This window comes from Rhopilema esculentum, chromosome 8 (genome assembly GCF_057945365.1).
Source record: "Rhopilema esculentum isolate cy_ngs chromosome 8, ASM5794536v1, whole genome shotgun sequence".
Classification (NCBI taxonomy): Eukaryota; Metazoa; Cnidaria; class Scyphozoa; order Rhizostomeae; family Rhizostomatidae; genus Rhopilema; species Rhopilema esculentum.
The window spans coordinates 10721975-10736131 of NC_142822.1; the positions used below are offsets into that span (position 1 = coordinate 10721975).

A 14157-nucleotide genomic window follows, 5' to 3' on the forward strand; every position below is an offset into this window, starting at 1 on the left:
TATTGACAAAACAAGACCCCGTTCAGAAAATTCCTGCGGCCATGCCCTTCGGTTTCGGTTTCGGTGAACGTCCTTTTTGGTTACAATAATTAAAAAGATTTGTTAGGGATTTTTGCAAGAATGTGCATGAACACTTTGAGTGGATCTGAGACACGTGGACATTTCTCTGCACTTTGCTTTTCAATCCGTATACTTTCCGTATGCTGAAATAGTAGCTTTTGTTGCATTTTGAAGATATCTTATTACATTATTATAAGTGTCACTAGTCATCATGGCAACAAACTTCCAACTAACTACATGCTATATTTTCAACAAAAAAAAAAAAAAAAAAAAAAAAAAAATTAGTGTAATACAGGTATTTTGATGTAATTTGTATAGCAGCAGAGCTAAACAATTTAGAAAAAATGCGCTGGCAACTTTGCTCTCTGTTTTCATCAATCATGATCGGCAAATGCATCAAATGTTTGTTGTTATTGCCAATTTATGAATGCATTGTGTGCCCCCTTTTGTTCTGGTGCAAATTTGATTGGTTTAAGCAATCTTTATTTTGCTACTTTAGGCAAGCCTTTTTGTTGAGAGCGAACTTCTTGGTTCAATGTAAAACGTGCTATATTGTTAATACTAAACTTGCTCAATATTTATATATATAGAATTGATTTGCTGTAGTTATGTAAATTTATTTTACATTTTACAATGAATTTACTAACATTAGGCACACTTTGCTTGGTAAATGTAAAATAGTTTACTGTGGCTTTACAACAAATCTGCAGAATCTAAAACATATAAGCTGAATCTGCAGAACCAATGTTTGCAATATAAATCGGTAAATACCTAGTTAGCTTACTGTGGTGATGTTTCTTGCTAAATGCAAACATGTCAATTGTTCTGTCATGCAAACTGCAATGGTAAATATAGTGGCAGTTTGCTGTGTTTATGCAAACTCAAATGGCAAATGCAAAATCTTCCTTGCCATGGTTCATAAATTCACATGAAATATGGAGATAGTGTGCTGCGTTTATGGAAATTCACATAGTAAATACAAAATGTTTTCTTGTTATGGTTTATATATTCAAATAAAATATGGAGATAGTTTCCCAGGGCTATTCATACGTATACATACATAAAAAAGCGTCTGCTGTTGTTGCCATAACACGTCTAGTTATGCCTTTACTCTTGGTGGCAAACAGGCAAGGTGAACAAAAAACAAACAAACCAAATGTTTACTGTTGTTGGCAAGCACGCAAAACAAAACAAAACGTTTGCTGTTGTTTGGCAAACATGCGAATATATATATAAAAGAAAAGAAAAACCATTAAGCGTTTTCAGTTGTTGGGAAGCATGTAAATAAAAGAAAACATTTGCTGTTGTTGGCAGAATGCAAATTTATAGGTTCAAACAAACAAACAAATACTTAGTGTTTGCAGTTGATGGCAAACATGTAAAATAAAAACAAAACGTTTGCTGTCGTTGGCAAGCATGAAAAATAAAACAGAACGTTTGCTGTCATTGGCAGGCATGAAAAATAAAGCAGAACGTTTTGCTGTCGTTGGCAAACAGGCAAAGAAAAGCGTTGTGCTCTTGTTGGCAAACATGCGGAAGAAAAGGGTTTGCTGTTGAAAAAAAAAAAAAAAAAAAAAAAATTAAAAACCATTGAGCGTTTTCAGCTGTTGGGAAGCATGTAAGTAAAGCAAAACATTCGCCGTTGTTGGCAGAATGCAAATTTATAAGTTCAAACAAACAAACAAAAAATATTAAGCGTTTGCAGTTGTTGGCATAGATGGAAAATAAAAAAAAATAAAAAACAAAACGTTTGCTGTCGTTGGCAAGCATGAAAAATAAAAAGCGTTTGCTGCTGTTGGCAAACATGAACAATAAAAAGCGTTTGCTGTTGTTTGCAAACATGCAGGAGAAAAGGGTTTGTTGTTGTTGACAAACATGCAGGAGAAAAGGGTTTGTTGTTGTTGGCAAACACGCAAAAAAAAAGCGTTTGCTATTGTTGACAAATATGCAGAAGAAAAGGGTTTGCTGTTGTTGGCAAACATGCAAAGAAAAGCGTTTGCTGTTGTTGGCAAACAAACAACTAAAAGCATTTGCTGTCGTGGGCAAACATAGGAAAAAAAAAGCGTTTGCTGTTGTTGGCAAACATACAACGAAAAGCGTTTGCTGTCGTGGGCAAACATATAAAAAATAATGCGTTTGCTGTTGTTGGCAAACATACAACGAAAAGCGTTTGCTGTCGTGGGCAAACATATAAAAAAAAGCGTTTGCTGTTGTTGGCAAATATACAACGAAAAGCGTTTGCTGTTGTGGGCAAACATACAAAAAAAAGCGTTTGCTGTTGTTGGCAAACATACAACGAAAAGCGTTTGCTGTCGTGGGCAAACATAAAAAAAAAAAAAAAAAAAAGCGTTTGCTGTTGTTGGCAAACATAAAGAAAAAAAAACTTTTCTCTTGCTTTCTCTCCCCGCTTCTCTTCACCAATAACTTCCTCCCTTAGTAAGGTTAGGGCAAGAGTCTCCCCCAGTTACAGGTTTTCTAAGTCGGTGTTTGATGGGTGTAAACATTATCATGTTTCTTGTGGCGGGGTAAAAAACTGAGGCAGTTTTTTCCCTGGAATCAAACACCGACCATAAAATTGCGTCATTGCTCAGGCAAGACAAGGGCTGATGCACCAAAAGCCCAAAATGTTTTTCCTGAGATTAGGGTGTTGTTTATCATAACTAAGGGGCCCCCGTGATGGAATTAAATGTTGAAAATCGAGAGAGTTTGGTCACATGACCAAAGAACGTCCAAGATGAAATCGAGAAACAATGGCGGAAGCTGACTTGGATGTTCAATTTGTAGGAGACGATGAGGTTTTTTATTTTATTTGTAAGCTTGATGCTATAATTCAAGTACAAGAAAATTTGGATACAGCAGGCGACAATGTACTGTAACGTTTGTGACCATTTCGACTCATTTTTTCGAAGTTTTTCACCTTTGGATTTAGGCCTTGTGTGTATCTCTCACCCGTTCGGCTTCAGTTCTCCATATTTTCCTGACATTGTCGCATTTGAAAATCATATTTATATGAATTTCATTCATTAAGAAACTTCAGATTGTGGAACTGAATATTAAGGAAAAGCAGTCCGCGGTTTGCTGCGACACAAGGCCTCCAAACATAAGAAATTATCCCTTACATTGTCGAGGCTAAAATCCATTAAAGAAGAAGCCAGTCAAGAAATTGCAGAAATCAATACTTCATTTAAAGTTTACTGTAAAGAGAGATATCCTCTTCAAGATGGTTTTATTTCTGAATGATTTTGTAATATCTGAAAGAAAGTTCTGTCAAGGCTGGTTGATAAAAAGAGCAAGGGACTCTATTTTGCAGAGTATTACAGCGAAGTAGTAAACAAGAGTAACGAATTATTCCCACTGTTAAAAGAAAATCAGGTCCCCCCCGCTTGAAATTATTGCTTGTGAGAGGTTAATGACAGAGCTATTTTTTTATTTATCAACTTAAAACAACTACAACTCTAATATTTACATTCAACTGTGCCCCTCATTGCGGGAAACGACCCAATGTCATCGTGTTCCCACTACGAGGGACACTTACAATAAACAATCCCTTACAAAGAATATATACAACAAAACTAAAAGGGGGGGGGGGGGGGGTAGCTGCTGTTTGGGGTTTCACTCAAAGCGTTGAGTACTCTTAATGTATGATATAGTGGCATCCATGATCATTCTATTACTAATTATATTCAATGGTGAACTGCCATATAAAAGGAGATCGCACAAGGCTGTTGTGTCCATATCATTAATGACAGAGTTTCAGTCTGTTTCAAAGCAACATGCACCACCTGTGCCACAAATCAATGACAGAGATAACAAGTGCATACAATACATTGGTGGGTATGTGTTGAGAAGATTCTACTACAGCATAAAGACAGACTCTTCACAAAATGAAACCATGATATAAAACTAATAATAATAATAATTCATTTATTTACAGTAGGCGTTCTTTACAGTAGTAACTAAACGATAAGCTAATTAACGCCTACTATTCACAGGAATAAAAATGATAATATTATACAGTGATATAAAAGCTATTTAAAGAAATAAATTAAAATACCTAGGATTTAATTAGATAAATAGTTGAAAATATTAATGTTAGATAATTCATGTCAAACCCCGACCTGTGCTACAAAGGTTCTACATAGCCTGCAGCTGCAATTATCCTTCCATTGTTTGATCTTTACTTTAAAGGTATGAAGAGTATTTAGGTTTTTCAAGTTTTCTGGTAGATTGTTCCATAGCTTGCATCCTAAATAGGACAAGCTTTCGATCCCAGAAGTGATGGTTCGAGTTTTTGGGATTTTCGTTAATCTACTGTTTCTAAGATGGTAGTGGCTGTTCTTTTGTCTGAATATTTCATTCATAAAGCTTGGATTGAGTTTATGTACAGTTTTGTAGATCTCAACCATTAGAAGTTGACGCTTTCTTTTGTGTATGGAGACACAGTTGTTTTCAATCAGGAGAGTATCAAAATCTGACACATTGTTTTTGCATGCGATACGCAGTGCCTTTTCATGTATATGGTTTATCTTATTATTTAGGCTTTTGTCACAGAACATTAATACAAGTGGGCAATAGCTAAATTGGGATAGAATAAATGCCCTCATTGTTTGCTTGAGTTGTTCTGTGCTTAAGTAGCATGAAATGCGGGAGAGGGCGTGCAATTTTTGACTAGCCTTTTTACACAGTGTTTTTATGTGTGGCTTAAATAAGAGTTTTTTGTTAATAGTTACACCAAGTAGTTTTTCCTCGCTGCTTTCGTTGATTAGTTTGTTGTCTATTTGTATGGCTAAGTCATTACTTTGATCGCCAAAGGTCATGAAGTGGCATTTGTCCCCATTTAACTTCATACAGTTGTCTTCAAACCATTCTGCAACTGTTGAGGAATTTTCCTCTAATTTTTCAATTACATGTGAGGGGTTAATGTCGCTCGCATAGAGGGTTGTGTCATCTGCATAGATGCATATTTCTATGTCTGGTACAAACATGAGCAGATCGTTAAAGAGCCTTTGCTGACATATGTCCTTTGCGCTCGTTTCCATCCCGTGATGCAATTCTTCGCAGACTTTCTGGGTGTCAGAAATTGTTTTTTTGTCTGAACATGGCAACGCGAAATTTAGGACGGCCACGGCGCCAAGAAGCCAGAAAACATGTATATCTTTTCGAATCTACGCTGAAACTTTGGAATGAACACAAGAAAGAAGTATCTGGCGATGACCCTGTGATGACCAATAACGAATTTGCGAATTGTACAGGAGCATAATTATTTCGACCAGGGAATTATGAGGCCAAAAGAGGGTCAGAAAAGCAGGTAAGTACGTTTTGACATACCTCCCCATCTCACAGAACTGCCTTATTTGCCATATTTAGAGATAAAGGTTTATAATACGAGAAGGAAGAATTTTTAACTGTCTTACTTTTACCTGTCATGTTACCTTTTTCAAAACTGTCCTCGAGATAAACAAACAAGAGGGGATCTGAACCTAGTCAAGAGACCGTCGCACAGGGCAATGGCTTATTTTTCGAGGGCATTGTTAGTATTGGCATTAGTATTAGGTCCCTATAGTTATCTATTTGAAAGAGGTTTTTTGAAAGTAGTTGCAGTTTTACCTGATTGATGAGTTAATGTTTTGCTATTATTTAAAACCGCAATGTAATGGATCAACTAAGACACATTTTGTACATTTTCTAGCCAAAACAATCTTGGTGCATCATCCAATGCAAGTGTTACAACATGTTTGCCATCTGCTGAACTTCCTGTCACTTCTCAACCATCATGTACAGCAGCTGTCTGCATTGGTGAGCATTTTGTCAATTTTATTTTCTCATTTTAAAACTATAACTTTATGTTCAGTTGGCAGAAGATATGAAAATATCTATAAGACTGCAGGGTCCACATCTCTGGACAAGGATATCATCTTGATTAGTAAACTTAGTACTTAGACACACCACACTACAAGTGTTATTGACCTAGTGAGGTAGGGAATAAAAGAAATTAAAACTCATGAAAGGAAAGGAATTTTGATGAAAGGTTCAAAACTCAGACATGCTGAATTCCATGTTTTGATCATAAATAATGATCTTAGGAAGTGTTGGTTTTAATACCATTGCAAACCCTATTTTAGTTTTTTGATGTTTTCTATATTTCCAACATTTTTTATATTAGGTGAAAAACCAACCCCTGGTATTCAGAACCTTTCAAATAGTATGCATTTATTATATATTCATGTTTATTTTGTTGCAGAAACACAAAAAGAATCAACACCAGTTGCCTACAAAAATAAAAAGAGACAAAAATTGGAATTTAGTGTAATTGAAGTAGAACAAGAGCAGGAATCAGAAGGATCAGAAGCATCTGAAACAATTTTTGGCAGCACTGTTAACTCAGATATCAACAGTATGAGGCATATCAGCATGAACAAACAACTAGGGCAAATTTCTGGGAACCCCTTTGTAGAAGAAAGCTACAATTCTGAGTCAGACATTGATTCTGATGTCTCAGATTCAAGTAGCGCATATATAAGCACTGATGATGATGATGATGATGATGATGATGATGATGATGTTTATGATTCTTTGTCAAGTTCGGATGATGATGGCTTGACACAAGATCAAATTGATGGAATATCAATGCATATGACTGAAAATGCCAAAGAAGATTCCAGAGCCAACCTTGTTTCTTTAGTGACAGATCTAGATTTGACTAGAACATACTTTGTTGAAAATGAGCAATGTGAAAAGTCGATGGAACTGGAGACCACTATGATAGACAACCTGGTGCAATATATGCATCATCAGGGGTGAATTCAAAAGAAATGAAAGCAAAAGTACACAAAACAATGGAAGATCTGTATCAAACAAATATTGGAGATGCAGAATATTAGCATGGAAACCAAAATAGAGTTTTAGTGTCACTTAAGAAGCTACAAGAGTTGAAAGGGAAGTTTTGCATGCAAAAACTGAACAATGGTCGACTATGCAATGAAGTTTTGAATTTTGAAAGTGATGTGAAAGGCTGTACAGTAAAACTTCGCTGGTCATGCAAAAATGAGCACTTTGGAATGTGGGTTTCCTCTGAGATAGTTTCAAAATCTCACTATGCAGGCGTTTACTTGAATGATCTGTTGGTCACTGCCTGCGTATTATTGTCTGGAAACAATTACTCAAAATTTGCAAGGTTTTGTAAGTTTCTTGGGCTTGCAATCCCAGATCAATCTGTCTTTTACAGAAATCAGAGATTGTTTTTCACACCTGTAATTCTACAAATGTGGGACTCAATGAAATCAAGCATCATTACTGTGATAAAAACATATAATGATCACATTCTTGGAGGAGATGGAAGGAATGATTCACCTGGCTTCTGTGCACGATTTTGTGTATATGTCACCATGGAGTTGATAACCAATGCAGTTCTCCATTTAGAAGTTTTGGACAAGAGAGAGACTGGTGGCATATCAACAAATATGGAAAGAGAAGGTCTCACCCGTACATTGCTGCTTCTTATGAAATGCTTGGATATTTCAGAGATTACCACTGATGCCTCAACTTCAATAATGAAGAGGATTCAAGAGCTTAAAAGTACATGCTTATATTTTCCCATGTTATCTAATAATGTTATGCAATATTTTTTACCCATTCAGGTTTTAGTTTTGGGGCAGGTTCAACTGATTTAAGTAGATACATTATATTTGAAAAAACTCATAGTTTTTGCCAATGAACCATCAAAGAAAGCCTTTCACGTGTTTTTTGGTTGATACAAAAGTTTAAGCTAATATCCAGATCTATGATATTCCTTCTGCTGTATCAGCCGGTTTTCTCCATAGTTTGTTATTGCCATTGTTAATATTTTTACTCTTTCTATATTAACAATTGAATGCTCACTTGCCATGTGCATTTTGGACTTAAGAATTCATAATTAATCTTTTCATTTCAATGCCAAAAATATTTCTAAGAAATTGCACAAAACAGCACAAGACAAAGCTGCAAGATCACTCAAACCATGGATTGCTGCAATAGTCAACCACTTTTGGTTTGCTTGTCAGGTTTCAAATGGTGATGCTGAAAAGCTGAAAGATATTTGGATTGGTGTTTTGCATCATGTATGCAATGAACACATATGGGCGGAATCTGAATGTCTGCATGGCCCTCTCTCGTCAACTGAGCCAAAGGTGTACCTCTTAAAGAATTCTGTTGCTTTGGAAAAGCTCAGATCAGTGGTACTTGACAGAAAGCTTTTGTCAAACCTATCATACTATTCAAAATTCAGGCATACAGGCATGATAGAAAATTTTAACAGTATGCTGATGAAGTATGCATCTAAAAGAAATGCATATGACTATCCATATTTCAAGACACGGATGGCTTTGGCTGCTATTGACCATAATATACATTTAAATCGACCTTTAGCTATTACACAAGATGGTAAACAGTGTTTTAAAAGAAAATACAATAAAAATTCCAGGAAATTTACTGCTGAACCTGTCAAGGAACAGAAAAGCTACAGCTATATTCCATACTGTCTTGCAAAAATTGTTGTTGAAAGAAAAGAAAAGAAAGACACAGCAATGGAAAGGCTTGTCAGAGTTCCAAATGACCCTAAACTGATATCCCCAACTTTAGACTTAGTAACCAAGCCACCACCTACAAGCCAATTAGTTGCAGAAAAATTAACAAGGATTGAAAAGAAAAAATGACATTATTGAACTTCATATCTTTTGTATATATGATCAACAATTTGTTTATCCTGATACAGATAAGCAGAATCTTACTGCCAATTAGAAACCGTATCAGTAATTTTTTCTTAATTTAAAGCTAAACAATTTCTCATTTAGTGTGCTTTAAACCCCATATATTCATCAGTTGGTGATGGATACATGTTACGGATTACAGTAACAACACAGGCTGGTAAAATTCGCCGATTTCCACTTCCCAAGCGACCATAATCCAGAGGGCAAACTGTCTATAGGCAGCCTTTCTAAATGAATTCATTGTAAATGTCATATGATCTGCCCTAAGATCACATCTTGCAGTTATGTTCAGCTTAAGAACATCCCTGTCCAGACACAGCTTCTTAAACATATAATATGAGGTGACACATATTGTTATTTTGCAACATTTGTTTTCTTCTTCCTTTCCCATTTCAGTGCATACACCACATTTACACCAGGGTAAGGCCATTGGTCTGTTAGCTTCGGGATTTGGACTTTGAATCACATGCACCAAATCCTGCACAAATTCAAAGCTCCCTTCTCCAGTCACAGCAAGCTCTACTATCAAATTGTGCAGTGTCTCAATTGGAAGGTCATTTATTACGTTCTGAAAAATGAAAGTTACTCTTGTCATTAACAATTACAGTAAAGTTTTGTTTTAATTTTAGTTCAGTTTTCATTTTCAAAATTCTACAACATACAAAAATTTATTAAATAAACGACATTTAATAAAATTGTAACAACAAGGTTAGCACAAATTAATACAGTAACACTAAATATGTTTGGAGTGGAATTTCTTAAGGAGGAGTTCCCTCAATGGGTTGAATAATAGCGGAGAAAACAATACCTGGACTCTTTGTTTTGCTTGAATTATTTCTTGTTCCATCTTTATATGCCCATCTTGTACTACAGCTGCCTGCTCAATTTGGTCAACAGATCCTGGCTGAAATGAAAATATTCAACAGATTTGGACATAATTTATAATATTGTATTTCCAGATGGAAGATTCCAAAGTGAAAAGTTTGACATGTGACAGAAAATGGTCTTTCTGCAAATCCTAAATAGGCACTGCAGAGGTCAAATGTTTAGGGCCTAGGTTGAGATTATAGGAAGGATTATAAAAAATGGAGAGGTACATGTTTAAGGGGCACCCTAAAACATTTTTTAAAAAAGTCAGAGAGGTTTAAAAGGGCTGTTTTAGGACATAGATGATTTAGATGTGATTAGTGATGTTTCTGACCTAGTTGTGAGCAGTCCTGCCAAACAGTTTCAGAGGCCCTGGGGCTAAATGGAATAACAAGAAAGTTTTTCAAACAAGCCCTTTATATTAGCTTAAAATACATTTCAGAATATTTCTTAAAAGTCATTTCTTGCAATTATTGATGTTGTACTATACTGATTGCATCATTCTTAAAACGAATTCATTACTTACAATTCATTACAGCCTGTAAAAATTTCAGATCATGACTCCAAAAGGTTACCCACCCACTGCTCACTTTGTCCATTTTATATAAAACATGGTTACTTCAAGATATTTTTGTTATTTAGTTGGCAAAAAGGGAAATATGTTAGCAACAAAGGGGAATTTTACTTGAATTTTCGAAAAGTGTGTGCAGGGCACGTATTATGTCTGCCCCCAGTCTTATGTCTATGACTTAATTTATTTTAATTGAATGTGAATAAATGTATGCTGTTTACTTTGCCATTGGAGCACCACTCTATGACTGTTCCACGTTTCTTCCTCCCACAAGCACATGCGTCAGTGCATGCCAAATTCGAATCTTTACACGGACATCCACGGCGTTTCCCAGACCTCCTGCCACAAGTGGTGTTACATACACAAGTAGGCCTCTGTTAAAAAAAAGGCCAAAAAAGTACAAAAATGGTATAAAGCGGAGCTTGATATTGTTTTCTGAAGAAATATTCGTCACAGTTCATGAACTTAAGTCATGATCTTGGTGCTCTCTCTGGGCGTAACAACATCAAGAGGGGGCCGGTAGGAAATAAGGCAACAGCTACAGATAAGTAAGAAAGTAGGCATAATTTACTAAAAAGGTCAGCCTACCTCAAGGTCGCTGTCTCCTTCCCTGTCATTAAACGAATTATCAATTTCTTCGTGAACAGCAATTGGTGATCCGTAGACGTTTCGTCGCCATTGCCATTCTCGAAACGTTTTGCGGGCGCGCAAAGCATGAATGTCAGCAAAGGCTCTTTAATGTAAATATTAAATAAGAGAGGCCCCAGAACTGACCCTTGTGGAACACCCTTGTCGATTTCTTTCCATTCACTGAAGGACCCATTCACTTTCACTTTTTGTTTCCTCTTGTCTAGATAGCTATGAATGAACAATAAGGCTTTTCTGCTGAATCCATATGCATTAAGCTCTGCTATCAGAAGTTCGTGGTTTAAGCAATCAAAGGTTTAAGCAGGATATTGTTGATCAACTTTTGATAGCAGCAGTGAATCGTGGAGTTCTGTAGGGCATTATAAGGCCTGTATCCAATTTGTTTTTTTGCTGTAGGGCGCAAATTTAGGAAAGCAACTGCTGGAGCAAATATCGATAGCAATTGCTACAATAACCATTAAGTTGTTACATGACTTAAATGTGAGAGAACTTTTTTCAAGTATTCTTGAAGACTGTCTTGATGAACTAAAGATGATGAACTAGCCAAAAACATTTTACAGGGAATCTTTACCTTGTATTTGATCATTTTCACATACAAAGGACATCATAAACATGCAAAAGCTCAAAGCAGCAAGTGAGAAAAGAAGAGCTTAAGAAAAGAACTGAAGCAGACTGACGCTGATCATACTGAATCGAAAGAGAAATAATATGTTCCTTATATACATACTCTTTTTACAAAATTAAAGTTATAGATATAGTTGTAGTTTCAGACAAATTGTTAATATTCTTTTAAAATGTTGTTTCCTGCTAAAAATGGATCACCTAATACTGTGTAATTTTGTGCTAGTTTTTCTACAACTACTTTAAAAGTCGCTGGCAACTGAAGGGAGTTTCTTGCATTTGTTTAAGATTTTTATTAAGTCTTCTGATTTGCACTGTAGCCATAGAAGCGAAGTCTGTTGGTTTTCTTGTCCAAATTTTTTTCACTCAGCCTCTAGAATGAGCTGAACACACGAAAATGGGAGACATCAGGGAGTTTTCCATACCATCTTTCATACGGTGTTTGATCTGTTGCGCTGGTTATAACACGATTCCTTATGTAGGCTGCAGTGTTGACTGCTTCTGCCCAGAAGGTCTTGATGAGTTCAGCATGGTTCATCATCGCTTTTGCGGATTCAATGAGAGTCCGGTTCATGCGCTCAGCCACTCCATTCTGTTGTGGAGAGTGAGGAACAGAGGTTTCGTGTTTGATATCTTTCTTTTTCAAAAGATTTTCAAATTCATTTGATACATACTCTCCGCCATTATTTGTACGCAAGGTTCCAATTTTCCATGCAGCCTCATTGGTTGCAGAGGCTTCAAATTCTTCAAACCTCTTTAGTACCTCAGACTTCTTTCCAATGAAGTAGACTTTGACACATCTCGATTTGTCATCAATGAATGTGACAAAATAACGCTTTCCTGAAAAGCTCTGTATTGACATTAGTCCACATTCGTCACTGTGAACTATCTGTAATTCTCTAGAAGTCTTGATCCCCTCTGTTGACTTGAAAGGTTTTCTGCTCATCTTACTTTCCGCACACCCTGTACAAAAGTTCATTTCGTCATTTTCTTGGATGGCAACTCCTTTGATGAGCTTCTTCTTTAATGATTCCAATAGCTGTTTTCTATTTATATGTCCTAGTCGTTGCTGCCAAATATCCATCGTGCTAGGGTTGCTATTTTCCATCCTTTCAGATTGGTGATAGGCTGCTGTTATATCTGTTTCGCAGCTCAGAACGTAGATTCGCTTAACGAGTCTTCCTTTGCCTACAGTCTTACCGTCAGAGTCTTTTATCCAGCAACAAGTATGTCCGAACTGAACAATGAGTCCCTTCTGTGTCACAGCTCGCACACTGAACAGGTTGCAAGCTAGTTTCGGAACATAGAGTACATTATCCATTTAAATTGTCAGCTGCTTTTTGTGGCTTGTTTCCATGGTTATTTGAGCTCGTCCTGATCCATGGGCTTCCACTGTATATCAGTCACCCAGTTTGACTAATTCAGGCAGGTTGAACTCTCTGTAGTTAATCAAAAACAGTTTGTTTCAGGTCATATGCTGTGAGGCACCCGAATCCAGAATCCATTGTCGGTTTGTCTCATTTTCTGTTTGTTCATTTTCAGCGAGAAAGAGTTGAGAGTTTGAGTCATCATCTTCCTTCTTTCCTGCAGTCTTTGCATTATGTGTTTCATTTTCAAATGAATTGCTGGGCCTCACTTGCTTCCTTTTGTGACACTCAAAGCTTTTATGACCCTCCTTGCCACAGTTGTAACATTTGCCTTTTAAAAGGCCCGCTACCCAAGTGCAATCCTGAGTCTCGGTTAATTTTAGTTGTTGCAGTTGCTTTGAAGGCCTGTTTTTTTCTGCTCTTCATTGATAAGGGCTTGCTGGACGAAGGCCAGTGATATTTCATCTCCTTTAGCTTCCAGAGCTGTAACGAGTGTTGTAGAGCTTGATGGAAGGCTTATGAGCAATGCCACGACTTGCTCTTCTTCAGGCACTGTAGACCCGAGTGCTTGGAGTTTATCAGCAATTTACTTCATACATTTTAAATGATCTTGAACCGATTCAGGGATGGCGCCAGAAAAGAAATGTGGGGGGGGGGGGGCTGTAATGTCAGAGTGCCGACAGTGAGTGAACCACCAACAAAGATCTAATATAACACCTTTTCCGCTGTGGCAATTCCAGTTCAAAAAATGAAAAAAACTGAAAAAAAATCAAACAATGAAAAAAATAAAAAAAATAAAAAAAATCACGAAGTGGAAGTTATGAAAGTGCCGACATTGCTTAAAATTTTTCAAAAATTGAAGTGCCGACGGAGGGGCTCAATGAAATTTTGGGGGGCTCCTGCCCCCCCCGAGAACCCCCAGTGGCGCCATCCCTGAACCGATTGCCCATCAAGCATTTTTGAAGTAAAATATTGGCTCTTGAGAAACAGCTTGTTCGCTATCATATCCCTCTCAAAATAGGCTTTGAGAGTATCCCACAAGTCCTTGGGTGTCTCGCATGATGTCATCAAGTAGATTAGATTCGACTGAATTCCCATTACCAACGTCGCCATTGCCTTTTGCTTGGCCTTTTCGTATGTGGCTCTAGATGCTGTATCATCGTCAGGTAATAGAATCGTTCCATCTATGTGATCCCACACATCTTTCGCCATCAACAAATGTTTCATTTGAAACTTCCGTGTAGGCCAGCTCCACCTATCTAATTTCTCGATTTCGTAT

The 14157-nt window shown here is 36.8% G+C and overlaps 2 protein-coding genes across 2 annotated transcripts; both read left to right on the top strand.

Moving 5' to 3' along the window:
• The first annotated feature begins 4165 nt into the window (after positions 1–4165).
• LOC135694768 (uncharacterized) lies at positions 4166–6861 on the top strand. The gene is made up of 3 exons (XM_065213635.2): positions 4166–5368; positions 5750–5856; positions 6302–6861. Exons 1-3 carry the CDS (start codon positions 5340–5342, stop codon positions 6859–6861), a joined length of 696 nt encoding a protein of 231 aa, XP_065069707.2. The 5' UTR covers positions 4166–5339.
• A 461-nt stretch (positions 6862–7322) lies between these two features.
• On the top strand, positions 7323–8750 carry LOC135693757 (uncharacterized). Its single transcript, XM_089109800.1, has 2 exons — positions 7323–7635; positions 7975–8750. Exons 1-2 carry the CDS (start codon positions 7323–7325, stop codon positions 8748–8750), a joined length of 1089 nt encoding a protein of 362 aa, XP_088965926.1.
• Positions 8751–14157: the final 5407 nt, after the last annotated feature.